Genomic DNA, 26954 nt, shown 5'->3' with positions numbered 1-26954 from the left:
CTCAATTGCCTAGAGAATGGCCTCTTTGGGTTATAGACATTAAGGATTGTTTCTATTCTATCCCTCTGGATAAGGAGGATATGAAAAGATTTGTCTTTTCAGTCCAGCATTAACTTACTGAGCCTTATAAAAGATGAATGGACAATTTTTTCTACAGGGAATGAAAACTAGTCCTACTGTGTGTCAAATGTATGTGGCTGCTGCTCTTACTCCAGTTAGAAAAGCATTTCCAAAAGTAATATTATTACATTACATGGCTGATATATTGGGATGTGCATCTGAGGAGCAAATGTTAGAAGCATGTCTACAAAAGACAATAGAAGACATTCTCTTCTCAGCTTTAAACATCATTTATCGAAGTCTACTGAAAGCTGTGCTGCAGAAGGAGGCCTTTTGTGAATGAGATCCTGAAGTTTTATCTCCAGCAGAATTTCTCCAAGGACACCCAAGTATTAATTCTAGGAGAAGCCCTTCGTACAAGCATGGCCTTTATCCATTTTCTTTCCACTAGAGTAAGGTTTTCTGCTAACCCTCCTCCTCCAGGGAAAAGCACAGGCACAGGGACCTATTTCTAAGACTTTTCAATGAATCCTCAAAGAGAAGGTAAGACATGATCTTTGCTTGAAACCCATCCCCCATAAGTGCCCAGGCATCTGCTGATCAACGTGATTTCTCCCATAGGGAAAAAAATCTCTTCCTACTTTCATCCAATTGACAGTCACAATTTCAGTTATCTACTTGGAGGTTAGAAGCATGGATTTCCCTCAAAGTCAAGGCACAGGGACTATCCATCATGAATCTTTGCAGGTCATGTTCTTCCACAAAAAGTGCCAGCTTTCTAGTTATCTCGTTGCATTCAAACTTGGGCTCCACAACTAAAAAAAATGAACCATCAAACACAAAGGCACAAAAAGGGATACATAGATAATTAAAAGTAAAAGCAATGATATGTTAAGACTTAGGTAGCTCATGCTCTTCTCATTATTAACCTCAATAGAATCAAACTTCATGGATATATTCTTGTAGCAAAAACTGGCATCTATACATTCTCTCTGCAAGGAGAAGAGAGCTACAGAGATGGACACTACAGAGTACTGGCCCTTCAACACAAGGGGTAGCCACAGGGCAAGATAACAGCCCGATTCAATACCAACAGATTTAAGTGATTCTCTATGGGAGAAGAGTTTGTTTCTAACTTGGAAGCAACAGGGTTTGCAATATTTCAGCTGAAAAGGAAATTTCAGAGATTTGTCAGACAGTACCCAAGTTACTCATCTGGGACACTGGTCTGATGCAAATGGTGGGGAAATTTAGATGGTATAAAACAAAAACTCAGAACTCTACAGGGCCTGCAACTAAGTTGCCTCAATCACTTAAGAAGCCAGCATTTAACTCCACCAAAAGCTAAGTGCAAACAAAACTTGAGAGATTCAGAATTCTGGGATGAGTAAGAGATCACATAAAATTCAGGTTGGTGCTGATTGCTTTTACAATGCCTGAAAGCTATTTAGGAACCAAAAACCTAATAAAGTGAACCTGAACTACTCAAAGTTGATGGAGTCACATAGATTAGTGATAACAGGATCCTGGAGCTATGGTCCAAATACTTCTGCAACATTCTCAGGAAACCATGGGTATTACCACTTCACATGTACGATATCGCCTCAGATGACACATCCTGGGATTCAGCAGTAAACCCACTGGGTCTGAATACCAAATAAAACACCAACAAGGGAGAAGGATGCACATATGAAAAAAATCTTTGTAGAAGTTTTTTTTGGTATAGCAAAGAATAGGAAAATAAATAGATGCCCATCAACTGAGGAATGGCTAAAGAAATAGAATTGATGAAATAGATTTGGCAAGATGGGAAAAGAGAACTCCTTGAAAAACAACACTGGTGAAATGGAAAAGAGAAGAACTCCCTATAAAATGCTGATGAGTAATGAGATTAGAGTTCTGATTGACAGCCTTCTCACTTTTATTAACTTATAGAAAGCATTTCTTCAGTATCACTTGTATGATGGCCACTGAGGTCTGAACTCTCACTTCACAGCTATATCCCAATGATTACCTGGAACCAATGGCTCTACCTCTTCAGTGAAGCATCTCTTGTATTCAGTATATTGAAGATAATAATTTCCTGAGGTCATTTTCTTACAATCATTAAGAAGACCATCTGAATCTCTTTCCAATTTCCATACAATTCACAATCACTCTTTAGATATCTATCTACTTTGAGATTAAAATCATGTAATTCCTTCAAACTGAAGTCACAGGGACCACCATCCATGAATCTTTGCAGGTCCTATTCTTCCACAAAAATTCCCAGCTTTTTACTTATCTCATATACTATGAACCCAGTTTCTCCATCTGAAGATGACAAACATATATACACAAAAAAGACATACACACATGTATAAACACAATAGCAATGATACATAAGAGTCACTGCAGCTTGTCACCAAACTAAAGATACAAAACTTGATAGGTGTATTCACTGCAAACAATGACTCTTAATACCCCAAGTCATTTTTCAGGAGATACAGATTGGAGGCAATGAAGTGGGGCAGTAGGTAAGCATCAGCCTGGAAATTGGGAAGAACTGAGTTCAAATCTGGCTCAGACACTTTACACTTCCTAGCTTTGTGACACTGGGAAAGTCAATTAACCCCAATTGCCCAGCAAAGAAAACTAAATAAATAATAATGATAACAATAAAAGGAGATAGATAATATGTGAGATGTGTGTATCAAAGTATTGGACCAACCAGATACATATCCTCCCCCAATGAAATATAAACATTCAGCAAAGACAGGGGCCCAAGGTCAAGATGACTCCCAGATGCCAATAGATTAGAGTCTTGTTTTTGCTATTTTAGAAGGAAAACTGAACCAAAACACAACTGAAAATTGTAGAGCAGATAAGGAGTAGACAGCTTTCAGAGATTTGTTGGATAGTTTCCTATTTATTCACCAGGGAAAAAATAAACATCCAAATTGGTTTGATGAAAACAATGGGGAAATTCAGAAGGTATTAACTGAAAAATGAGAATTCTACAAGATTACAAGTAATTTAGGTCATCCATCTCTAGGAAGGCATTGTTTAACTCTCCCAAAAATATAAGCAAAGGTTACAGACATGTTGGATTTTTGGCCCAGTACATAAAGATAGATAAATTACATTTTTACATTGAGTGTAACAATCCAAAGTTCTTTTATGATGCCCTGAAGACTATTTATGTACCAAAGAGCTAACAATGCTGATGGAGCTACATTGATTAGTGATAATGATATAATGGAAGAGATGGCCTGAACTTTTTCATAAAGTTCTCAACCCACCACCATCAACCACTGTTGAAACTATTAACCATAGATTTTAGGTCATTTTCCATTCCTCTTTAGCCATTCATGAATTGATGGCATCTCCACAGTCTCTAGTTCTTTCTCAGCCAAAAGACAGCTAACAATCTTTCAAAACGAATAAATTGACTTCTTTTTTTTCTAATTATCTTGGCAAACAGACCTTATAGTGGATTTTGGAGTGAAAGAGTATACACAGGTTTATAACTCTTTCGTCATAATTACATATTGTTCTCCAAATTAAATGGATCACTTCATCATTTCAGCAACAAGGTATTGACCTGAATGTAATATTCAAAATGGTGTTTTTGATTTGTATTTCCCTCATCAATAATAAATTAGAATATGTTCTCATATGGCTGGAAAGTTTTAATTTTGTCATCAGAAACTACGTGTTCCTGTCTCTGAGTATTTGAGATATGAGATCTTCATCTGAGAAGTTTTCTCTAGAACAGGGCCCTTTTCTCTTCTCCTTCAATTACCTGACCAGGTTCACAGTTCACTGTGCTAGAGTGAAAACTTTGGAGGCTGAAACCCCAGCCTAACCCAACTGCTCCCAGGCTTGCTCTTGGCTAACGTAGCAGAGACTGCCTATAGTGCCTAGTCATTCATTTGGGTCAGGAGGAGATGAGGTCCTTCCTAAGATCCTGTTAAGGGCTGGACAACTTCTGGAGTTTTGGTCACTTTTGCTGCACAAAATTTATTATGAGAATTTTACTTTATGTTTTAGGGGAGATTCTTAGGGAGCTAAATATTTCCTGTCCTATTGTGTCTAACATTTAGCTAAAATGGAGATGAGAACGAAATGGTTCCACATGGAACACATTGAAAACACTTCTCTCCAGTGTCGCTACTGTGATGTTGAGGCTGACTCTTTGTGTGAAAGGCTTTCCTCATTGAATACTTTCAAAAGGATTCTTTCCAGTGTGAGTTCTCTGGTGTTTTACAAGACTAGCACTGCGTGTAAAAGCCTTTCCACATTGATTACATTCAAAAGGTTTCTCTCCAGTGTGGATTTTCTGATGTCTGTTAAGAACTCCCTTGCATGTGAAAGCCTTTCCACATTGATTACATTTATAAGGTTTTTCTCCTGTGTGTACTCTCTGATGTTCTACAAGAGTGTAATTACATCTGAAAGCCTTTTCACACTGATCACACTTATAAGGCTTTTCTCCCGTATGGATTGTCTGATGTACAGCAAGATTTCCACTGGTTATGAAAGCCTTTCCACATTGATTGCATTTATATGGCTTTTCTCCTGTGTGGATTCTCTGATGTTGTGTAAGACTGTAATTATATATGAAAGCTTTTCCACATTGATTACATTTAAAAGGTTTCTCTCCACTGTGGATTTTCTGATGTTTGCTAAGAGCTCCTTTGCCTGTGAAAACCTTTCCACATTGAACACATTTATAAGGCTTTTCTTCTGTGTAGATTCTGTGATGTTCTGCAAGTACATAATTTCTTCTGAAAGAGTCTCCAAATTTATTACATTCATAAGGTTTCTCTCCCGTGTGGATTTTGCAATGTTTTGTAAGATAGAAATTATATCTGAATGCCTTTCCACACTGATTACATTTATAAGGCTTTTCTCCTGTGTGGATTCCCTGGTGTAAAATAAGATTATCTCTCTTTCTGAAAGGCTTTCCACATTGATTACATTTATAAGGTTTTTCTCCTGTGTGGATTCTCTGATGTTCTGTAAGCCTGCAATTCCGTATAAAAGCCTTTCCACATTGATTACATTTAAAAGGTTTCTCTCCAGTGTGGATTTTCTGATGTCTGCTAAGATCTCCCTTGCATGTGAAAGCTTTTCCACATTGATTACACTGATAAGGTTTTTCTCCGGTGTGGATTTCCTGGTGTAAAGCAAGACTGTCTCTCTTTCTGAAAGCCTCTCCACATTGATTACATTTATAAGGCTTTTCTCCTGTGTGGATTCTCTGATGTTCTACAAGCTTGAAATTCTTTCTAAAAGCCATTCCACATTGATTACATTTAAAAGGTTTCTCTCCAGTATGGATTCTTTGGTGTAAAGCATGACTGGTACTGTACGTGAAAGCCTTTCCACACTGATTACATTTAAAAGGTTTTTCTCCTGTGTGGATTCTCTGATGTTCTACAAGCATGTAATTTCTTATGAAAGCTTTTCCACAATGATTACATTTAAAAGGTTTCTCCCCAGTGTGGATTCTCTGATGTTCTACAAGCATGTAATTTCTTATGAAAGCCTTTCCACATTGATTACATTTAAAAGGCTTTTCTACTGTGTGGATTCTCTGATGTAAAACAAGACTGGCTCTCCTTATGAAAGCCTTTCCACACTGATTACATTTATAAGGTTTCTCTCCAGTGTGGATTCTCTGATGTACACTAAGACTGGAACTCTGTGTGAAAGCTTTTCCACATTGATTACATTTAAAAGGTTTCTTTCCAGTGTGGATTTTCTGATGTACAGCAAGATGTGCACTCTTTATGAAAGCCTTTCCACACTGATTACATTTATAAGGTTTCTCCCCAGTGTGGATTCTCTGATGTTCTACAAGCATGTAATTTCTTATGAAAGCCTTTCCACACTGATTACATTTGAAAGGTTTCTCTCCAGTGTGGATTTTTTGATGCCTGTTAAGATCTCCCTTCCATGTGAAAGCCCTTCCACAATGATTACATTTATAAGGCTTTTCTCCTGTGTGGATTCTCTGATGTACAGCAAGACTGGATCTCTTTATAAAAACCTTTCCACATTGATTACATTCATAAAAATTATCTCCTGTAGGCATTCTCTGATGTTCAGCAACACTGACACTCTGTGTGAAAAACTTTGCAAATTGATTACAATTAAAAGGTTTTTCTCCAGTCTGGATTCTCTGATGCTTAGTAAGAGTGGAACTAGATGCAAAAGTCTTTCCATAGTAATTATTTTCAAAAGGATTCTCACCAGTGTGGATTCCTTCAGGTACAGATAGAAAGAATCGCTGTTTGAAGATCTTCATACCTTCATTATATTTATAAAACTCTCCAGGATGAATCTTCTGAGGTCTATCAAGGTCTGAGTTCCAACTATGGACCTTCCCACACTCACCAAGTAAAGGTTTTTTCCTTCCAGGGTCAATGGAATATTGGTAAGGAAGAGATGAATGATGGGATGACATTGCTTGACATTCACTAGATTCATCCTGTTGCTTTCTTATCTGAATTACCTGCTGAGTAATGAGCTTAGAGGTCTGACTCAAGGCCTTTCCATCTTGACTACCTACACAAACCATTTTTCCATTAGCATTTTTCTGTAGTCTAGTGAGGTCTGAGCTCTTGCTGAAAGCCATTTCCCATTGATTACCTGGATTCATTTGAATTTCAGCAGGCTTTTCCTGGGAATGAAAAAGCTCTTCCAGTTTAGGAAAACATTTCTGATATACACTATCCAGAAGGCAGTTCTTCGCAGAATTCATTTTCTTATACGGATTTAGGAAAGAAGATCGTCCGAATCTCTTTCTAATTTCGTCCAATTCACAGTCAGTGTTTGGATTATCTACTTGGATTTTAGAGGCATGGATTTCCCTCAAAGTCAAGGCACAGGGACCATCCTTCATGAATCTTTGCAGGATACATTCTTCCACCAAAAGTCCCTTCTTTCCAGTCATCTCATTCCTTTCAATGTTGGGCTCTACATCTGAAAAAAAATGAACCTTCAAACACAAAGGGAAAAAAAAGGTATACACAGATAATTAAAAGCAAAAGCAATGACGACTTGAGACTCAGGTAGCTCATGCCCTTCTTCTTACTAAGCTCAATAGAATAAAACTTCACGGATATAGTCTCGTAGTCAAAACTGGCACTTAATTGACTTTTTCTCTATGAGAAGAAGAGACCAACAGGATGTGAAAGTGACTTAGGAGCTGGAAACAGCAGAGTACTGGCTGTTGAATAGAAGGGGCAGCAATAGGCCAAGAAAACAGCCAGATTCAATATCAATAGATTAAACTGATTCTTCATGAGAGAACAGTTTGTTTCTAACTTGGAAGCAGCAAGGTTTGCAACATATCAGCTGAAAATGACTGAGCAGCTTTCAGAGATTTGTCATATGTTGCCCCAGATACTCATCTGGGACAGAACACTTGGAAATATCCAAATTGGTCTGATGCAAATGGTGGGGAAATTCACAACTCAGAACTCTACAGGGTCTGCAAATTAAGTTACTTCAATCATTGAAAAAGCCAGCATTCAACTCCCCCAAAAGCTAGGTGCAAACAAAACTTGAGAGAAATTCAAAATTCTGGGCTGAGTAAGAGGCCACATAAAATTCAGTTTGGTACCGACTGCTTTTACAATGCCTAAAAGCTATTTATGGGCCAAAAACCTAATAAGGTGAAGCTGAATTACTAAGTGCTGATGGAGCCACACTGATCAGTGATACCAACAGGATCCTGGAGAGATGGGCTGAACACTTCTGTAGCACTCTCAGGAGATCATGGGTATTACCACCTCACACCTATCATATCATATCAGATCACAGAAAAAGATAATGAACAAGGTTGGAAGGTATGTTGGAAGGGATGAGGAGAAAGTAGGATGCTAATATGCTGCTAGTGGAGTTGTGACCAGATCCACCCATCCTGGAGAGTAATTTGGCATTAGGCTGAAAGGGATATAAAATTCTGCATATCCTGTGATTCAGCAGTAACCCTACTGGGTCTGAATACCAAAGAAATCATAAATCAGGGAAAAGGACCCACAAGTGCAAAAATATATGTAGAACCTCTTTTTGTGTGGCAAAGAATAGGAAAATAAATAAATGCCCATCAATTTAAAATGGCTAAAGAAACAGAAATGGTCTCAAGAAAACAAATCCTCTTAAAAAAAAAAAAAAACCAATGAACAGAACAATCATTTGACAGATCAATTCACCAAATTCAAAAGGAGATAAAAAATGCTAAGTGAAGGAAGAAATTCACTAAAAGTAGAACAAATAGAAGTGAATGACTCAATGAGACATCAAGAATCAGTCAAACAAAAATCATGTTTTTCCTGACAATGAACACTGATCATCTGAGTCATCTATGGCTCCAGCTGTTGAAATGGAAGTAAATGATTCAATTTAAAAAAGACACAAGAGAAGAACAAAGTGGATGGAGAGTGAACACCCAAAGGACCTAGCACCTAAGGCTGAGATGCACCAGAGTATGCATCCATTCTCTCCTGCTTATGGTATATTTGGCCTGACAACTAAAACCAAGAAAAGATAGGAAATGGTCCTTACCCAGGGACAGCAGATTCTGGACATTCTCCAGCATGACCTCCTTGTACAGCTCCTTCTGAGTAGGATCCAAGAGCCCCCACTCCTCCTCAGTGAAGTCCACCATCACATCCTTGAAGGTCACCAACTCCTAAACCATCAAAAGGCACAAGATTTTGAGCTGAGATTCTAAAATATGTCTAGTCCAACCTTCCTCAACCAAGAGGAGAAAACTGAACCAAAGTTGGGATTTCTCTTAAAAAAAAAAAAAACACACATATTACCTTTATTTCTGTCACAACCAACACTTTACAACCAGGCATTAAGGGCCCAATGGATACTGAGAAAAGCCTTTTCTGTTTGAAATAAAAATCATAATGGAATACTAAAAGACTGTAAAGGTTTCTTAATGTACAATGTCTGTCCTGATGAAAGGAGGGAAAATGTTGGTGACATATCAGTGAGGTAAGAGAATGTGTGTAAGAGAGACAAGCGGAAGGGAAATTCTTCCCAATCAGAAGTGTCATAAAAGGACATGTCAAGAAAATTCTAAGAAGAGTTTGGGAGAAGTTGACAAGGACTTTATATTCTATATCAACAAAATCTCAAAAGGAATCACTGGGAAAAGAAAAAACAGCAAAAAAAAAATTGGTAAATTTCCTGAAAATCTGAAATACTCTTAACTAGATGAAAGCAAGAGAAGTACCCTAGAAATATATTACTCCCAGTATTTCCACGATGTAGTATGAGACTGCTTACAGCCAAGTGAAGCAGCATTTTCTACTCTTACCCTGAAAGCTTAGATGACATTGGGCAAGATGGGTCATGGTCAAAAACATCTGCTCTCTGTATTTTATGATTGCCTTCACTTGTTTGTGGCATGGATTCAATCACTTCAATATTGAATTATTGAAAAAGAAGAGTAACTCTTGTGCGGAAAGGAGAATTTCCTTCCTGACCTAAAATATCATATTATATTACTTGGGATTGCAGATGGAGCAAATGCATAAGAATGACAATTATAGATTTTTTCTGAAAAAGAAGGTTTCAACATAATGTAAGAATTCCAGAATATTGGGGATCAGGAATCAAGAAGAGTGAAAAGGCAGATGATAGCTATCATGCAAGAGAGTGTCCACATCTGCAAATTCTTGGACATGCTGGAAGGCATTATCTATTTTCAAACCTATTCAAATAGGAAATGTGCTTGAGAAATGCACTTGGAAGTGATGCTTTTTCATTCTAAACTGGAACTGGAACTTTTTAAGTTCCAGCAGAAGACAGGATTGGCTTTCTCAGAAGTTCTCTTTGTTGGGAGCAATTCTCTTCCTTCCAAATAAAAATCCCTTTTTTTCTCATTTTGATTTTCTTGAAAACATCTGACTCATCTACTTCTCGTGTATATTTCATTTTTAGCTTAATTTCTGTCTAGTATTATATTTGTGAGCAATTGAATAGAATGTCACTTGAGTTGAGACTTAACTGAGTAACTTCCATGCCAGGTGGAATTGGAGAATTTTCCTAAACCGCTTCATTACATTCTATAGACACTGAGTCAAGGCTCTGAAGATTTTTTAAGACCTGACATAGAAACATGGCAGTTATCTGCTAAAGGTCAAAGAGTTTCCTACAAAAAAAAAAAAAAAAATTTGATAGTCGCCTTAGTTCATTGCCAAACAGAAAGCTGTTAGTATTACTATTAGTTTCAAAGCTAAATAGACCTAATTGCATGAATAAATAAGTAAATATTTTAAAATAAATATAGTAGTATAATTCTTCATTTTTCAATGTCTTCATTCCAAGAGGGTTTGCTTTCTTAAGGACAGCACTGGAACAGGTTTAAGGAATTATTTAATTTTTAATTAATATTTAAATGACCATTTAGCAGAAAACAACCATTAGAATCATAATCCTATAAATTCCTTAAACTTGTCAGCAATCAAAGCAAATTCATTCAGATGAAAGCAGTCCTGGATATGGTAACATTGAAAACCATTTAACCACTTAGCAACCACTAGAGTGACTGCACTCAGATTACAGAACAGTCATTCTGATCCAAACCATAGTGCCTTAATGCCCAATTTTTAGAGTATTTTTCATTAAGGATCTACATATAGAAGATCAAACATCCCAGCATCCGAAGGGGAGAACACATGGGACTTTCAATGAAACCTTATTATCTAGTTTAGGAGAAAGTCAGTTCCATAAAACTAGATTTACCCTGAGGGATGGTATGTCTTCCAGAATCTCAATTTTCCCAAGAGCCCTTTCTATTAGTAAACAATAGTCTTCTGTCAAAGTTTGATCTTGGCCATGAGAATGAGAGGAGAGAGAGGAGGAGCCTGTGGCCTTAGGACCTAGAGAAAACTGGGCTTTGCTCACAGACGTCACAAGAGTCTTTTCTGGTTTCCACAGGGTCCGTCTCTTTGAGCAAACTTTACCTGGGGCTTCTCTTCCCCGCAGAAGCCCTGAGGAGAACAAGCTCTCCTTTTCCTTGACATAACTGTCTCCTAGAAAGGCAGGGCTGTGCTTGCACTCCCCAGGTAGGTCTGAGCCCACAGGTCAGAGAGGTCAGGGGCCGACCTGTGCTCTCCCTGACTCCCCCTCATAGACCCAGACGTGGCCTCGGGGCCCCCTTCATGCCATGACTCCCGCTTCCCTCCGCTCTCAGCCCAGCCAGAGGCCCTCCTGACTGGGGAGACTTCTCAATGGCCCCCAACCCTCACCATCCTCCCTGGTGCTGCTGTAGGGCCATCTTTAGGTCACCCCCTCCCCATCTGCTTCCTCGTTGAACTCTGGGAAAGACAAACACACCACGTCCGGTCCAAGGAGAGTCATGTGGCTAAGGAGGAGAGACTGTGTCTGTGCCTCTGTTGAAGTAGGACACACACATGTCCCTCAGCCACCCATGGAAAACGTCCCGCTCCCGAGGGGAGAAATCAAGCCCAGTTTAGTCTCTGCTGGACCCTGCGCTCCCTTACTCCGGGCCTTCTCAGCAAGGACCCTGAAGATTCTCACAAGGGGATCAAAGAAGATGCTATTTCCATGGCTCCCGACTCATGGCTGATGCCACAGAACCAGCCCCAAAGCCGGGCCAGGCTTCTCCCACCTTCTTCCCCTCCTCCTCCTGCTCCCAGAGACACCCTCCATCCCATCACTCCAGCATCCAGGGATTTCTCTCATCCTGGAAACGTCCTCCCTCCTCCCCGGCCCTCCCGGCCTCCTTCCCATCTCACCTTCTGAAAAAAAGAGACTTTCCTGGTCCCCAAGTGGAAGAGCCTTCCCTCCGAGAGCGCCTCCCACCTACACTGTCCAGAGCTGGTGTGGACACAGCTCCCCACTAGGTTGGCAAAGTGCTTGGCACCCAGCACCCGTTCTCAATGCTCCCTGACGGGTCGGGAGAACTGGTAGGGAGGGACTCCCCGAGGGGGCAGGGGATGGGCAGTGCCAGGGGGGTGACTCCTGGCGTGACAGAGAGGCCTCTCTGTGACAGGAGGAAGCTTCCTGGGCGCTTGCACCCCCACCCCGGTGACGCTGCTTAGCTCTGGGGAAGGTCGGCACTCACCTGGCACAAGGGTCTCTGGCTGCCAAGCGCCATCTGCTGGTTCCGGGCTTGGGTCCTCAGCCTGGGGGGCGGGGGAGGGAGAGGGACCTGAGAGAGGGAGGCCGGGGTCTGAGCCTTCCCTTCCCAGGCTGGTGCTGACCCGCCCACAGTGAGGGAGAGAGAGCTCTGAGGGCAGGGAGGTGGGGGGCGGCTGCTCCCCGGGAGGAGGCAGAAAAACCTCAGAGAGAAGGAGGCAGATAAATCAGGGCTCAAAGAAGGAGACAGAGCTCTCACCTGTGGGGGCAGGGAGACCCTCCCAGGACCCCCCACGGGACATTAAGGTTTCCTACACTCTGGGGAGAGGAACGTGCAGAGAGCGTGAGCCCAACGGGGTCAAGGTCACAGCCTTCACCGGAATCCCCGGCAGTCTCGTATGACCTTGGCCAAGACTTTCATCCCCGCCTGCCTCGGTTTCCCCAAGTGTAACAGGGGCCCCCTCCTCCCAACGGCTCCAGAACTGCTGGGAGAGGTCCCAAGACCACCAGGAGGGATGAGGGTCAAAGGGCAGAGCTGGATGGGAGGCCCAGACCCTGAACAACCCCTCCCCCTTCCAGTCCTGCCTGGGAACCTCCTCCACCAGTCCTACCGTCCTCCAGGCAAAGGGGAGGACTGGGCACAGGTCACACTGAGAGCTGCCTGTAGAGGGCGCTCCTGCATTAAGGACCTGTATTTAGTGGTTTGCAGAAGGGATCTCATTGGGAGGGAGAGGGGGAGGGGCAACTCTCACCCCCTTTTGACACTAGGGGAAACTGAGGTAACCGCGGATCAAGTTTCAGGATCCTCGCCCCCTCCAAGTGTACAAAGGGCCAAGGCCGGCCGGGCTCAGTGGGTGAGGGGTCAGTTGGGCTCCCCAAGAGACACTCAGCAGCCCCCCAAGCTGCAGAGATGGACAAGACCAGACCCTCCCCCATCTCAGCCCACACAGGTGAAATCACTCAGGGGGAAGCCCCGCCCTTCCCAGGTGCAGCCACACCCACGTGCACTCAGGCACCCCTCCCCCACGCGCACACGCAGTTCAGTTACACGCCCCACTCACAGCTACGGCACTTTTGCACCCCTCTCCCGCACGCGCACCCCCACACTCGGAGCCCGCACACGCGCAACAGCTTTGCAAACTCGGCCACAAGAACCGCCCGGAACTGGCGCCGAAGGGGAGGAGCCTCCAGAAGGAAAAGGGAAGTCCCAGGCGGCGCCTGCGCACAGAAGCCCCTCCCCTGTTCCTTCTCCCAGCGCTGGAGGGAAAATAGAAATAAACGCCTGACCCAGGAAGCAGCTCCTGCGCCCCAGGGCGTCTGTTCGCGAACCTTTGCGGATGAGCTGGGGGTGAAATGTGGGCTCCGTACAAGGGAGAGACCCGGATGTGCTCGGAAATTCCTGTTGGAAAAGTGGACGTGGAAGTTCTGTGTTCGATCATTTGCATAATTACAGATGAGGGCTCGGGCCCCCCCTTCTCCCGGGAGGGGCCACGGGACCTGCGCCCTTCCCCCATCCCCCCCTTCAGTGAGGGGGCACAGGGAGAGACCCCGCCCATGCTCAGCCCTCTCAGGCCCCGCCGCGGGTTTGATGCCGTTTCTGTTCCTTTGGACATTTCCCCCGGGACAGCCGCTCATCCCTCCGTCCGTGGGGGGGAGTGAGCCTCCCTCCAAGCTGCCCCCCCTGAAACACGGGTCTCTGGCCCCCCTTGAAGCGCCTCCTTCAGCCCCGTGGAGAAGGGGGTAAAACCCCCACGGTTGTTTTTACTTTTCACGTCCGCACCGGCGCTTTTAGAGCAAAGTCCTTTCCTCAGCGCGGAAGATCCGGGGCTAAGAGGCTGTATCGGCCCCTCCCGCTTGGGGGAGCCAGGAGCTCCGGGGAGGGGGGGGGGAGGTTTCTGGCTAACTGCGAATCTCCCGCAAATGCTTCTTTCAAAGCCCGTCCGGCAAATCCCGGCCTTGGCGCGTCCGGCGGGTGGTGGGACCGGTGGCATCTGTAGCAGGGACGTCCTTGTGCCTCCGCCCAGCGCCGGGGCAGGGCCCGCCCGTGCCCAAGCTCCTCGGGGGGAAAGGAAAGCGGGCCCTGAGATCGAAGAAATCCTACCCAAAGCACAGCTCATGGAGGAAGAGACCATCTCTGTGACATCTGAGGAAATGTAACCCCCCAGTCACGGAGTCTGTCACACTCTCCAGTGGATAAATAAACCACTGTTTACCCTCTGGCTGGACCTTGTGCTCCCTTACTCTGATTATCCCTAATAAGGGCCTTAGTGACAAACTGAGGCAATTGGGGTTAGGCGACTTGCCCAGGGTCACAAAGCCAGGAAGTATTAAGTGTCTGAAATTTGAACCCAGGCCCTGCAGCATGGCAAAGGAGAGGGACACAGTGAAGTCTGGGAGCAGCCATGTGCTCTCAGGGGGCAGGAAATGGGCAGCGTCAGGAGATCCCTGGACTGCTCCCAGCCCTGCCAAGGCTCCCTCCCCCCCATCCTGTCCCTGAGACTCCCCTCCCCCACCTCTGCACCTCTCTCCCATCCTCCATTTCCCTTCTCAGCAGAATCCCCTGAACTCCCAGCTCTCCCTCCCACCCCCACCCCCTCCTACATCCTCACACATCCTCCCTCCTCCATCTCTCCACCTTCCCCAACCCTTCCCTTCCCCCCTCAGGCCCCACCTTCTCTGCAGCCCGGGCTCCAGACTTCCGTCCCCCTCCTTACTCAGAGATGCCAGGTGGGGGAGGGGAGCTCTGAGTGATGGGGTGAGGGACAGGTATGATCTGAGTCCTTTTGGGAAGGCTGAAATCCTGGGATGGGGAGGGGTCGTTCCCAAGGGAGGGAGTGGGCGGGGCTGCTGGGATAGGAGGACCCGCCCATAGCCCCTTGGCCAAAAACAGAATCACTGGGAGCTGAGCTCTCTCCACCTCCATCTCTCTGACCTGAGATCTCTCTGCCTCCTGTCTCAGATCTCTCCGCCTCCTCTCTCTGAGATCTCTCTCTCTCTCCTTCTCTCTGAGATCTCTCTGCCTCCTTCTCTCTGAGATCTCTCTCCCTCCTTCTCTCTGAGATCTCTCTGCCTCCTGTCTCAGATCTCTCCGCCTCCTTCTCTCTGAGATCTCTCTGCCTCCTTCTCTCTGAGATCTCTCTCCCTCCTTCTCTCTGAGATCTCTCTGCCTCCTGTCTCAGATCTCTCCGCCTCCTTCTCTCTGAGATCTCTCTGCCTCCTTCTCTCTGAGATCTCTCTGCCTCCTTCTCTCTGAGATCTCTCTCCCTCCTTCTCTCTGAGATCTCTCTGCCTCCTGTCTCAGATCTCTCCGCCTCCTTCTCTCTGAGATCTCTCTGCCTCCTTCTCTCTGAGATCTCTCCGCCTCCTTCTCTCTGACCTGAGATCTCTCTGCCTCCTTCTCGCTGAGATCTCTCTGCCTCCTGTCTCAGATCTCTCCGCCTCCTTCTCTCTGAGATCTCTCTGCCTCCTTCTCTCTGAGATCTCTCTCTCCTTCTCTCTGAGATCTCTCCGCCTCCTTCTCTCTGAGCTCTCTCTCTCTCTCTCCTTCTCTCTGAGATCTCTCCGCCTCCTTCTCTCTGACCCGAGATCTCTCTCCCTCCTCTCTGAGATCTCTCTGCTTCCTTTCTCACACTTGAATCTCTGCCTTTTTGGAGCCGTCCCTGCTCTGCAGGCCCAGGTAGGTCTGACCCAGGGCCCCGCTCCCGCTAGCTGCCCTTCCCATTGGGCTCGCCTCCCCCTCCGACCTCAGGAGTCACAGCCGCCGGGCCGCCCACCTTCCCCATAGGGATCCCTGGGACCCCTGCCCCGGGGGGCAGTAAGTCCTCAGCCCAAATGCTCCCGCTTCGGAGTCGGCCCCGTCTCTGCGCTCCGGCCCCTCCTCAGAGACCTCCCTGGCCCAGCCTGGTTCTCAGGAGGTTCTCGGGCCTTTGCTGACTGAGAGCTGGTCAGCGCCCATGTCCAGGACCAGCCTTGGCTCCCCGGAGATCGCTCCCGGCCTCCCCCGGAGCGTTAGAATGGGGTCTGGGCCGGAGAGCTGGATCGGCCGATCCCCCAGTCCCGCTTCTTCACTGGATTCTCCCAGAATTCCGTCCCCTTGTACTGCCGGGAAACTGAGGCCAGATGGAGCTGAGAGAGTCTGTGGTGTTTGGATTTCGGAGAGGGAGAGATTGTGCCGGGGGCGCCCCCGGGGCGGCCCAAGCCTCCGGCCAACAACGAGCCTCCGCAGGGACGGATGTACTCTCATGCTACACAGATAGACTGAGGCGGGGGCAGAATCCGAGCCCTGAGCGTGGGAACAGACTGTCGGCTTCTGACAGAGTCGGGGCCGCACGGGCCGTTCTGGGAAGTCAGGTAAAGAATGACAGGAGGGGTAGGACGCTCAGTTCTTGAGCCAGGAGGATTCGGAGCTGAACTGCCCCTTATCTTGAGTCTCACACTGACTGTAGAGCGAGCGGCCCTCAGTCTTAACTAAGTGGCCGGGGAGGGGAGGTTGCGACTAAGGGGACTGAGGCAGGGCAATCGGGGAAACTGAGGCAGAGCAAGTGGAGAAAATGAGGCAGGACAATAAAGGAAACGGGCACAGCGCCCTCAGTGACAGCCTTCAATTTCTTTCCATAGAATCTTTGCCCCTTGACCAGGAGATGGGTTCAAGCCGCACATTCTTTGGAGGCTCCGCCAATCGGGGCTGGGACTTTGGGGATCCAGCTCCTCAGCCCCCGCACTAGCAGGTGGTGAGAGAGCTCAGGGACAAGGGTCATGGAGGCTGCTCCTGGTCTTGTCCCACCTTGGAGCCGAAAGCCTTGGGGGGAGGGCATGAGATCAAAGGGGAGGAGGCAGGGAGGGAGGCAGGTCCTGTTCCTGCTCTGACCCAGCTCCCTTCCAGGCCCGACCCTCCCTGCTCTCTCCTGGGATGGAGTCTCTCCTCTGAGGGAGGGGCAGGGCCACTGACTGACCCTGCCCTGAAAACTCTCTCTCTGAGCAGATCCTGAGAAGGGAAGCCTCAGACCCTGGCCTCCCTCTCTGGGGCCCCTCTCCCTCCCCCGCCCGGCCGGCAGAGCGCCCAAGCCCAGAACCAGAGACATGGTCCCCGGCAGCTGGAGCCCCTCATACCAGGTGAGTGCAGCCCCTGCCCAGGGGGAGCCCAAGGGAGCCCAGGGAGCTTCCTCTTGTCAGAGGCAGGGGGCCCCGGCACAGCTGGCAGCAGGGCAGGAATCACACCCCCCCCCCCCCCGGCGCTGCCCATTTCCTGCCCCCTCAGGCGGCTCCCAGGGCTCTGAGTCCCTCTGCTTTGCCAGGTCTCGGGTCCCATCAATGAGCACTGAGAATGTGGTTCCCGGGTGCCGAGCACTGTGCCCACCCCCGGATTGGGAGGGGGAGACATCAAAAGGACCAAAAACAGCATTGGGAGATGGAGAGATTTGGTGCCATTGAGAAGTCTCCCCAGTCAGGAGAGCAGGGCCTGTGGGGGGACTGAGAGCTGAGAGAAGCAGGAGTTATGGCATGGAGGGGGCCCCTAAGACCACTCCTGGTTCTATGAGGGGGAGTCAGGGAGAGCACAGGTCGGCCCCCGACCTCTGATCTCCCGGCTCCCACCTACCTGGGCAGGGCAAGCACAGCCCACATTTCTAGGAGACAGTTATCTGAAGGAAAAGGGGGCGCTTCTTCCCCTCAGAGCTTCTGCCAGAAAGAGAAGTCCCAGGCAGTTTGCCCAGAAAAGTGGGACATGAGGAAAGAGCAGAGGCTCTTGTGACTTCTGTGAGCAAAGACCTTCCTGAGAGGGTCCAGGAGACCCGTTTTGCCTCAGTCCTGAGCCCCCAGGCTCCTCCTCTTTCTCCACTCATACTCATGGCCAAGGTCAGAGTTTGACAATAGACTCTTTTCTACTAGTAGAAATGGCTCTTGGGGAAATTGAGATTCTGGAAGACAAGTCATCCCCCTCTTTCGATCTAGTTTTATGGAACGGAGTTTGTCCTAAACTAAATCATAAGGTTTCATTGAAAGTCCCAAGTGTTCTCTAGGGATACTGTGATGTTTGACTTTCTATAGGGAGATCATCCCTTAATGGAAAATGCTCTAAAAATTGAGTATTAAGGCAACATGTTTTGGATCAGAATGACTGTTCTGTTTTCTGAGTGTAATCAATCTACAGTGTCATGTTGCTAAGTGCTTAAATGATTTTCTTTCCTACAATATCCAGGACTGCTTTCATCTGAATGAATTTTATTTGATTGTGAATAAGTTTATGGAACTTAGAGTATTATGATTCTAATGATTCTTTTCTGCTAGATGGCAGCTGCCTTGGCACAAACTTCAGAGCCTTGACGCAGTGTCTGTAGAATGTAATGAAGTGGCTTAGGAAAATTCTCCAATTCCACCTGGCATGGAAGCTACTCAGCTGAGTTAATTAAGGGTCAACTCAAGTGAAGCTTTATTCAGTTGCTCACAAATTTAATACTAGACAGAAAGGAAGCTAAAAGTGAAATTACACACAAGAAGTAGATGAGTCACATGTTTTTAAGAAAATCAAAATAGCAAAAAAAAAAAAAAAAAAAGTGAGAGATTTTTATATGCAAGGAAGAGAATTTCTCCTAATAAAAACTTCTGAAAAAAATCAATCCTATCATTCTGCTGGAATTTAAAAGGAAATGAAATGGAAAAGCATCACCTGCCAAGTGCATTTCCCAAGCACAGTTCCTATATGCAGCACGGTAGAAAATTGGAGATTCCTTCTAGCACATCAAAGTGTTTGCAGATGTGGAGACTCTCTTGTCTGATAGCTATCAATCTGGCTTTTTACTCATTCTCTTGATTTCTGATCCCCATTATTCTAGTGTTTTTACATGATGTTGAAATCATTTCTTTTGCAGAAGTAAACTATATATGTCTTTCTTATGCATTTGCTCATTCTCCAACCCCAGCTGATAAAATAATACATTTTAAGAAAGGAAAGAAACTCTCCTTTCCCCATGGAGATGCTCTTCTTTTTCACTAATTCAGTTTTGAAGTGAATGAATCCATTCCATTAACAAGTCAAGCCACGTGTAAAACAAAGACTGCAGATGTTTTGTCCATGACTCCCCCTGCCCAGTATCATATCAGCCCCTCAGTGTAAGAATAGAGAATGCTTGACATGGCTGGAAGCAGTCTCATACTACACTGTCATAGACATATTGGGAGTAATATGTCTCTAAGAATCTTTTCTTGCTTTTATTGGGTTAGGAATATTTCGTGCTTTTAGGAAATTTACAAAAATCTTTTTTTCTTCTTTGCTCAGTGATGAATGTTCAGGTTCTGTTGACCCAAGTCCTTGTCAACTTCTCCCAAACTCTTCATGGAATTTCCTTAACATGTCACTTATGACACTTCTGATGGGGAAGAATTTCCCCTCCTTTTCTCTCTCTTAACACACATTCTCTTACTTCACTGATACTTCATCAACAATTTCCCTCCTTTCATCAAGACAAGCATTGTACGGTAAGAAATCTTTTAGTATTCCAAGGTGAGTCTTCAAACAGAAAAGGCATTTCTCAGTATCCCATTGGACTCTGAATGCCTGGTTGCAAAGTATTGGCTGTGACAGGCAAAAAAATCATGTGAATTTTTGTAGACAAATCCCATTTCTGGGATTGATGAAGGTTGGAATAGATAAATTCTGGCGTTTCAGCTCAAACTCTTTGTGTTTTTTAACGGTTTAGGAGTTGGTAACGTTCAAGGATGTGATGGTGGACTTCACTGAGGAGGAGTGGGGGCTCTTGGATCCTTCTCAGAAAGAGCTGTAGAAGGAGGTCACGCTGGAGAATGTCCAGAATCTACTATCCCTAGGTAAGGACAATTTCCAGTCTTTTCGTGGTTTTAGTTGTCAGGCTAAATAGAGCATAATCAGGAGAGAATGGATGCATACTGTGGTGCATGGCAGCCTTAGATACTAGGTCCTCTAACTCTCTATCCACGTTGTTCTTTCCTTGTAGCCTGTTTAAAATGAATCATTTACTTCCAGTTCAACAGGTGGAGCCATAGATGATCAGGGGTCATTGCCAGGAAACCATGATTTCTGTTTGACTGATTCTTTTTTTTTTTTTTTTAATTTTATTTTTTTATTATAGCTTTTTATATACAAAACATATGCATGGGTAATTTTTCAACATTGATCCTTACAAAACCTTCTGTTCCAACTTTTTCCCTCCTTCCCCCCACTCTCTCCCCTAGATGGCAGGTAGTCCCATACATGTTAAATATGTTAAAGTATTTGTTAAGTGCAATATACGTATCCATATTTATATAGTTATCTTGTTGCACAGGAAACATCAGATTTAGAAAGACAGTAAAAATAACCTGAAAAGGAAAAAAAATGCAATGAAACAGTAATAAAAGAGTGGAAATGCTATGTTGTGGTCTGAAATCATTTCCCAGCGTTCTTTCTCTAGGTGTACCTGCTTCTGTTCATTACAGATCAATTGCAACTGATTTGGATCCTCTCATTGTTGATGAGAGCCACATCCATCAGAATTGATCATCATGTAGTATTGTTGTTGAAGTCTATAATGATCTCCTGGTTCTGCTCATTTCACTCAGCTTCAGTTGATATATGTATCTCTAAGTCTCTCTGTATTCATCCTGCTGGTCATTCCTTACAGAACAATAATATTCCATAACATTCATATACTACAATTTATTCAACCATTCTCCAATTGATGGGCATCCATTCAGTTTCCAGTTTCTGGCCACTACAAAAAGGGCTGCCACAAACATTTTTGCACATACAGGTCCCTTTCCCTTCTTTAAAATCTCTTTCAGATATAAGGCCAATAGAAACACTGCTGGATCAAAGAGTGTGCTCAGTTTAATAATTTTTGGGTATAGTTCCAAATTGCTCTCCAGAATGGTTGGATCTATTCACAACTCTACCAACAATGCATCAGTGGCCAAGTTTTCCCACATCCCCTCCCACATTCATCATTATCTTTTCCTGTCATCTTAGCCAATCTAACAGGTGTGTAGTGGTATCACAGAGTTGTCTTAGATTAATAATTACTTGGAGAACCTTTTCATATGAATAGAAATAATTTTAATTTCTTCATCTGAAAATTGTCTGTTCATATCCTTTGACCATTTATCAATTGGAGAATGGCTTGGTTTCTTATAAATTAGAGTCAATTCTCTTTATATTTTGGAAGTTAGCATTTCATCAGAACCTTTAGGTGTAAAAATGTTTTCCCAGTTTATTCCTTCCCTTCTAATCCTGTCCGCATTCATTTTATTTGTACAAAAGCTTTTTAACTTAATATAATCGAAATTTTCTATTTTGTGATCAGTAATGACCTCTAGTTCTTTGGTCACAAATTCCTTTCTCCTCCACAGATCTGAGAGGTAAATGATCCTATGTTCTACTAATTTATTTATAATCTCATTCTTTATGCCTAGATTATAAACCCATTTTGAATTTTCTTGGTGTACGGTGTTAAGTATGGGCCAATATCTACTTTCTGCCATACTAATTCCCAATTTTTTCTAACAATGAATCCTTATCCTAAAGGCTGGGGCCTTTGGGTTTCTGTTTGACTGATTCTTGATGTCTCATTGAGTCATCCACTTCCATTTGTTCAAGTCTACTTTTTAGTGAATTTCTTTCTTCAGTTAGCTTTTTTATTTCCTTTTGGCTAATTGAACTTTTAAATGACTTGTTCTGTTCATTGGATTTTTTTTTTCCCATTTCACCAATTCCACTTCTTACAGGGTCCTCAAACTACAGCTCGTAGGCCAGATGCGGCAGCTGAGGACAATTATCCACCTCACCCAGGGCTATGAAGTTTCTTTATTTAAAGAGCCACAAAACAAAGTTTTTGTTTTTACTATAGTGTGGCCCTCCAACAGTCTGAGGGATAGTGAACTGGCCTCCTTTTTTAAAAGTTTGAGGATCCCCATCTTAGGGGCTTCTTCTCTTTTCCATTTCACTAATTCTGCTTTTCAGGAAATTGTTTTCTTTTTCCATTTTGCCAAATCTGTTTTGACAAGAGTTTTTCTCTTTAGACAATTTCTGTGTTTCTTTGGTCATTCCTCTATTGATGAGCATCAATTCATTTTCCTATTCTTTCACATACAAAAAGAGGTTCTATAGTTATTTTTGCACTTATGGATCTTTTTCCCTCGTTTTTGATATCTTTGTTATTTAGGTCTGAATAACAGTCTGAGGGATAGTGAACTGGCCCCCTTTTTTAAAAGTTTGAGGATCCCCATCTTAGGGGCTTCTTCTCTTTTCCATTTCACTAATTCTGCTTTTCAGGAAATTGTTTTCTTTTTCCATTTTGCCAAATCTGTTTTGACAAGAGTTTTTCTCTTTAGACAATTTCTGTGTTTCTTTGGTCATTCCTCTATTGATGAGCATCAATTCATTTTCCTACTCTTTCACACACAAAAAGAGGTTCTATAGTTATTTTTGCACTTATGGATCTTTTTCCCTCGTTTTTGATATCTTTGTTATTCAGACCTAATGAGGTTACTTCTGAATCATGGGATATGCAGAGTTTTATATCCCTTTGGACCGAATCTCAAATTGCTCTCCAAAATTATTGCATCTGGTCACAATTCCCCCAACAGTGAATTAGCGTCCCAAGTGCCCTCATCCATTCCCACATTCCTTATTATCTTTTCCTGACTTCCTAGGTGATATGATAGGTGTGAGGTGGTAATACCCATGGTCTCCTGAGAGTGCTACAGAAGTGTTCTGCCCATCTCTCCAGGATCCTGTTGATGTCACTGATCAGTGTCGCTCCATCAACACTGAGTAGTTCAGCTTCACCTGATTAAGCATTTGGCCCATAAATACCTTTCAGGCATTGTAAATGCAGTCCACAAAAAACATACCATCTGAATTTCCCCACCATTTGTATCACACTAGTTTGGATATTTCCAGATGTTCTGTCCCAGATGAGTAACTGAGATACTGTCTGATAAATCTCTGAGAGCTGCCCAGTCGTTTTCTGCTTAAATGTTGCTAACCTTGCTGCTTCCAAGTTAGAAACAAACTGTTCTCCCATGAAGAATCACTTTAGTCTGTTGATACTGAATCTGGCTGTTATCTTGGTCTATTGCTGCCCTTTCTTTTCAAGAGCCAGTACTCTGCAGTGTCCATCTCCTAGGTTACTTTCACATCCTGTAGGTCTCTTCTCCTTACAGAGAGCAAGTCTATTAAATGCCAGTTTTTGCTACAAGACTATATCGATGAAATATTACTCTTTTGAGGTTAGTAAAGAGAAGGGCATGAGCTACCTAAGTCTTAAGTCATCATTGCTTTTGCTTTTAATTATGTGTATAACTTTGTGCCTCTGAGTTTGATGGTTCGTTTTTTTTAGATGTGGAGCCCAACATTGAAAGGAATGAGATGACTAGAAAGCTGGGACTTTTTGTGGAAGAATTTGACCTGCAAGGATTCATGAAGGATGGTCCCTGTGCCTTGACTTTGAGGGAAATAGATGTCTCTGACATCCAAGTAGATAACTCAAAGTCTGACTGTGAATTGGATGAAAGTAGAAAGAGATTCAGGCAATCTTCTTTCCTAAATCAGTATAGGAAAATAAATTCCGGGAAGAACTGGCTTCTGGATAGTGAGTATCAGAAATGTTTTCCTGAACAGGTAGAGCTTTTTCATTCTCAGAAGAAACCTGCTGAAATACAAATAAATCCAGATAATCAATGGAAAATGGCCTTCAGCAGGAGTTCAGAACTCACTAGACATCAGAAAAATGATAATGGGGAAATGTTTTGTATGGATAGTCAAGGTGGAAAGACCTTGAGTCAGACCTCTCAGCTCATTACTCAGCAGGCAATTCACATAAGAAAGCAACCTGATGAATATAATGAATGTCAAGCAATGTCCGACCATCATTCATCTCTTCGTTACCAATCTAGAGTTGATTCTAGAATCAAAAAACCTTCATTTGGTGAGTGTGGTGGGAAGGCCTATAGTTGGAACTCAGACCTTGAGAGATGTCAGAAGATTCATCCTGGAGAGTTTTATAATAATGAAGGTGGGAAGATCTTCACACAACAATTCTTTCCAGCTACACCTAAGGAAATCCACACTAGTGAGAACCCTTTTCAATGTAATCACTATGGAAAGCCTTTTGCATCTAGTTCTACTCTTAGTAAGCATCAGAGGATCCACACTGGAGAGAAATCTTATAAATGTAATCAGTGTGGAAAAGCTTTCATAAGGAGAGACAGTCTTGCTTTACATCAGAGAATCCACACTGGACAGAAACCTTATAAATGTAATCAGTGTGGAAAGGCTTTCAGATATAATTATAAGCTTGCAGAACATCAGAGAGTCCACACAGGAGAAAAGCATTATAAATGTAATCAATGTGGAAAGGCTTTCATGGCGAGAGACGGTCTTGCTTTACATCAGAGAATCCATACAGGACAGAAACCTTATAAATGTGATCTATGTGGAAAGACTTTTACCCAGGCTTCAGGTCTTGCTTTACATCAGAGAATCCACACTGGACAGAAACCTTATAAATGTAATCAGTGTGGAAAAGCTTTCATAAGGAGAGACAGTCTTGCTTTACATCAGAGAATCCACACTGGACAGAAACCTTATAAATGTAATCAGTGTGGAAAGGCTTTCAGATATAATTATAAGCTTGCAGAACATCAGAGAATCCACACAGGAGAAAAGCATTATAAATGTAATCAATGTGGAAAGGCTTTCGTGGCGAGAGACAGTCTTGCTTTACATCAGAGAATCCACACTGGACAGAAACCTTATAAATGTCATCTATGTAGAAAGACTTTTACAAAGGCTGCAGATCTTTCTTTACATCAGAGAATCCACACTGGACAGAAACCTTACAAATGTAATCAGTGTGGAAAGGCTTTCACACGGAGTTCCAGTCTTACTGAACATCGTAGAATCCACACTGGAGAAAAACCTTAAAATGTAATCAATGTGGAAAAGCTTTCACAGCGAGAGCCACTCTTATTTTACATCAGACAAGCCACACTGGAGAGAAACCTTATAAATGCAATCAATGTGGGAAAGCTTTTACACGAAAGACGATTCTTACAACGCATCAGAGAATCCACACAGGAAGGAAAACCTCATAAATTTAATCAATGTGGAAAGGCTTTCATAAAGACAGTCATTCTTTCTTGACATCAGAGAATCCACACGGGAAAAAAGCCTTATACATGTAATCAATGTGAAAAGTGTTTCAAATGTAAGGGAGATCTTAGGGGACATCAGAAAGTCTACATGGCAGAGACACCTTTTGAATGTAATGAATTTGGAAAAGCTTCTACACACAGTGCCTGTCTTGCTAGACACCAGAGAACTCAAATTGGAAAGAAAGCTTTTGAAAGTATTCAGTGTGGAAAGGCTTTTGCACAGAAGTGAAATCTTGTTGAACATCAAAGAACCCACAATGGAGAGAAACGTTTTGAATGAAATCAGTGAGGAAAGGATTTCACACTAAGGTCCTTTCCAGCTGCACATCAGAGAATCCCCCTCGGAGAGAAATCTTATAAATGAAATTAATGTGGAAAGTCCTTCAGCTACAAATGCAAGATTGGTAAACATCAGAGAATGCTCAGTAAGGAGAAGCATTATGATAGAGTTCCCATCTGGCTGTATATGAGATAATCCACACTGGAGAGAAACCTTATAAATGAAGTCACTGAGGAAAGACTTTCAGCAAAGTAAGGGCCCACAGCCAAGCTGACTACCAAATACTTAATGGCAGCACAAAGAAAACTATTCTACTGTCAGAGTCGCAACATGCAGGAGACAGTGCCCTTTGGCATGTCTTATTTCCATTGTGGGCATCCCAGACATCAGGGTGTGATGGTGGGTGAGGGCTGGGAAGAAGGCTCAGTGGGGGATTAGGCTGAGAGCCAGGGAGGAGTTCTGACTCTGAAATATCCCACTGAACATAGAGTAATCACCAACTGGAGGGGCGTGGAGAGCTGGGGCCATGCTTTCTATATTGTATTCCATGAGACCACCAAAGAGGCCCCCTGGGCTGCTCAGAGTAAGCCCCCTGACCCCAAAGGAAAGAAAAGATGACACCACTTACCTTTGAGACCTTCAGCCCCCTACCTCATCCACTGCCATCCTGCCTGGCTGCCTCCCTGCCTCTGGCCGTACCCCTGGGGTTGTGATCAACTCTGGGGATGATGGAACCCACCCAGTGCCTGTGTTTGAAGCTGACATCTTTGCAGGAGCCAAACTCTTCCTGCCTCTGACTGGCTGAGATCTGACAGGCTCCGGCACAAAGATTTCGACACAGGACATTTTCCTTTCTGCGCCTACTGAGAGCTAGAAGGTGTGACATCATGAGCTTAAGTCCCCAGATGTTGTGCAGTGTTGGAATCCTAGTGTTAACTCAACTTGAAACAAGGTACTAAGTATAACTCATTGATAACAATGCTTGTATTCACACCTTTACTCATTGGAGTTCACACGTTTGGGGGATTTCAGGGTTAAGTGTGAGATATCCGAATTCACACTTCCCTTGAAGCTCTTAGGGCCAGAGAGCACTATGGGGGAAAACCCATAATCCCTCTCTTTCGTATCCCACAATTCCTCTCTCTCATATAAGAAACAGACAGAGGCTCTCGGACAGAAGTCAGCTGAATTACACGGGGAGTGGAGCTCACCTGGAGGCTGAAAAAAGCAGAGGCAGAAGCAAAGGACAAAGCTACAAGAACTCTTAGAACCAAGGAGAGAGAGGCCTCTAAGAAAAGCTAACCGGGCAATATTGGAGATTGAGAGCCAGAAGCCC

General features: G+C 44.0%; 3 protein-coding genes across 6 annotated transcripts in view; all 3 read right to left on the bottom strand.

Annotated features, from left to right (window-relative positions):
• LOC127556769 (zinc finger protein 665-like) overlaps positions 1 to 26954 on the bottom strand; it is a 572139-nt gene that overhangs the window by 112211 nt on the left and 432974 nt on the right. The gene's annotated exons all lie outside the window — the stretch shown is intronic.
• LOC127556748 (zinc finger protein ZFP2-like) overlaps positions 1 to 26954 on the bottom strand; it is a 605234-nt gene that overhangs the window by 235104 nt on the left and 343176 nt on the right. The window lies entirely within an intron of this gene.
• On the bottom strand, positions 2949 to 9164 carry LOC127556749 (zinc finger protein 665-like). Its single transcript, XM_051990153.1, has 2 exons — positions 8620 to 9164; positions 2949 to 7032 (listed from the first exon to the last, which is right to left on the bottom strand). Exons 1-2 carry the CDS (start codon positions 8720 to 8722, stop codon positions 4256 to 4258), a joined length of 2880 nt encoding a protein of 959 aa, XP_051846113.1. The 5' UTR covers positions 8723 to 9164; the 3' UTR covers positions 2949 to 4255.

Source organism: Antechinus flavipes, chromosome 3 (assembly GCF_016432865.1).
Source record: "Antechinus flavipes isolate AdamAnt ecotype Samford, QLD, Australia chromosome 3, AdamAnt_v2, whole genome shotgun sequence".
Classification (NCBI taxonomy): domain Eukaryota; kingdom Metazoa; phylum Chordata; class Mammalia; order Dasyuromorphia; family Dasyuridae; genus Antechinus; species Antechinus flavipes.
This window is presented reverse-complemented; position numbering and strand designations above follow the sequence as displayed.

Bases quoted from the DNA above. Each gene is read 5' to 3' on its own strand.
- LOC127556749 (XM_051990153.1), bottom strand. From the start codon at position 8,722: ATGGTGGACTTCACTGAGGAGGAGTGGGGGCTCTTGGATCCTACTCAG. The intron at 7,033-8,619 runs GTAAGGACCATT...ATTTTTTTTCAG, and splicing joins CCAGAATCTGCTGTCCCTGG to ATGTAGAGCCCAACATTGAA.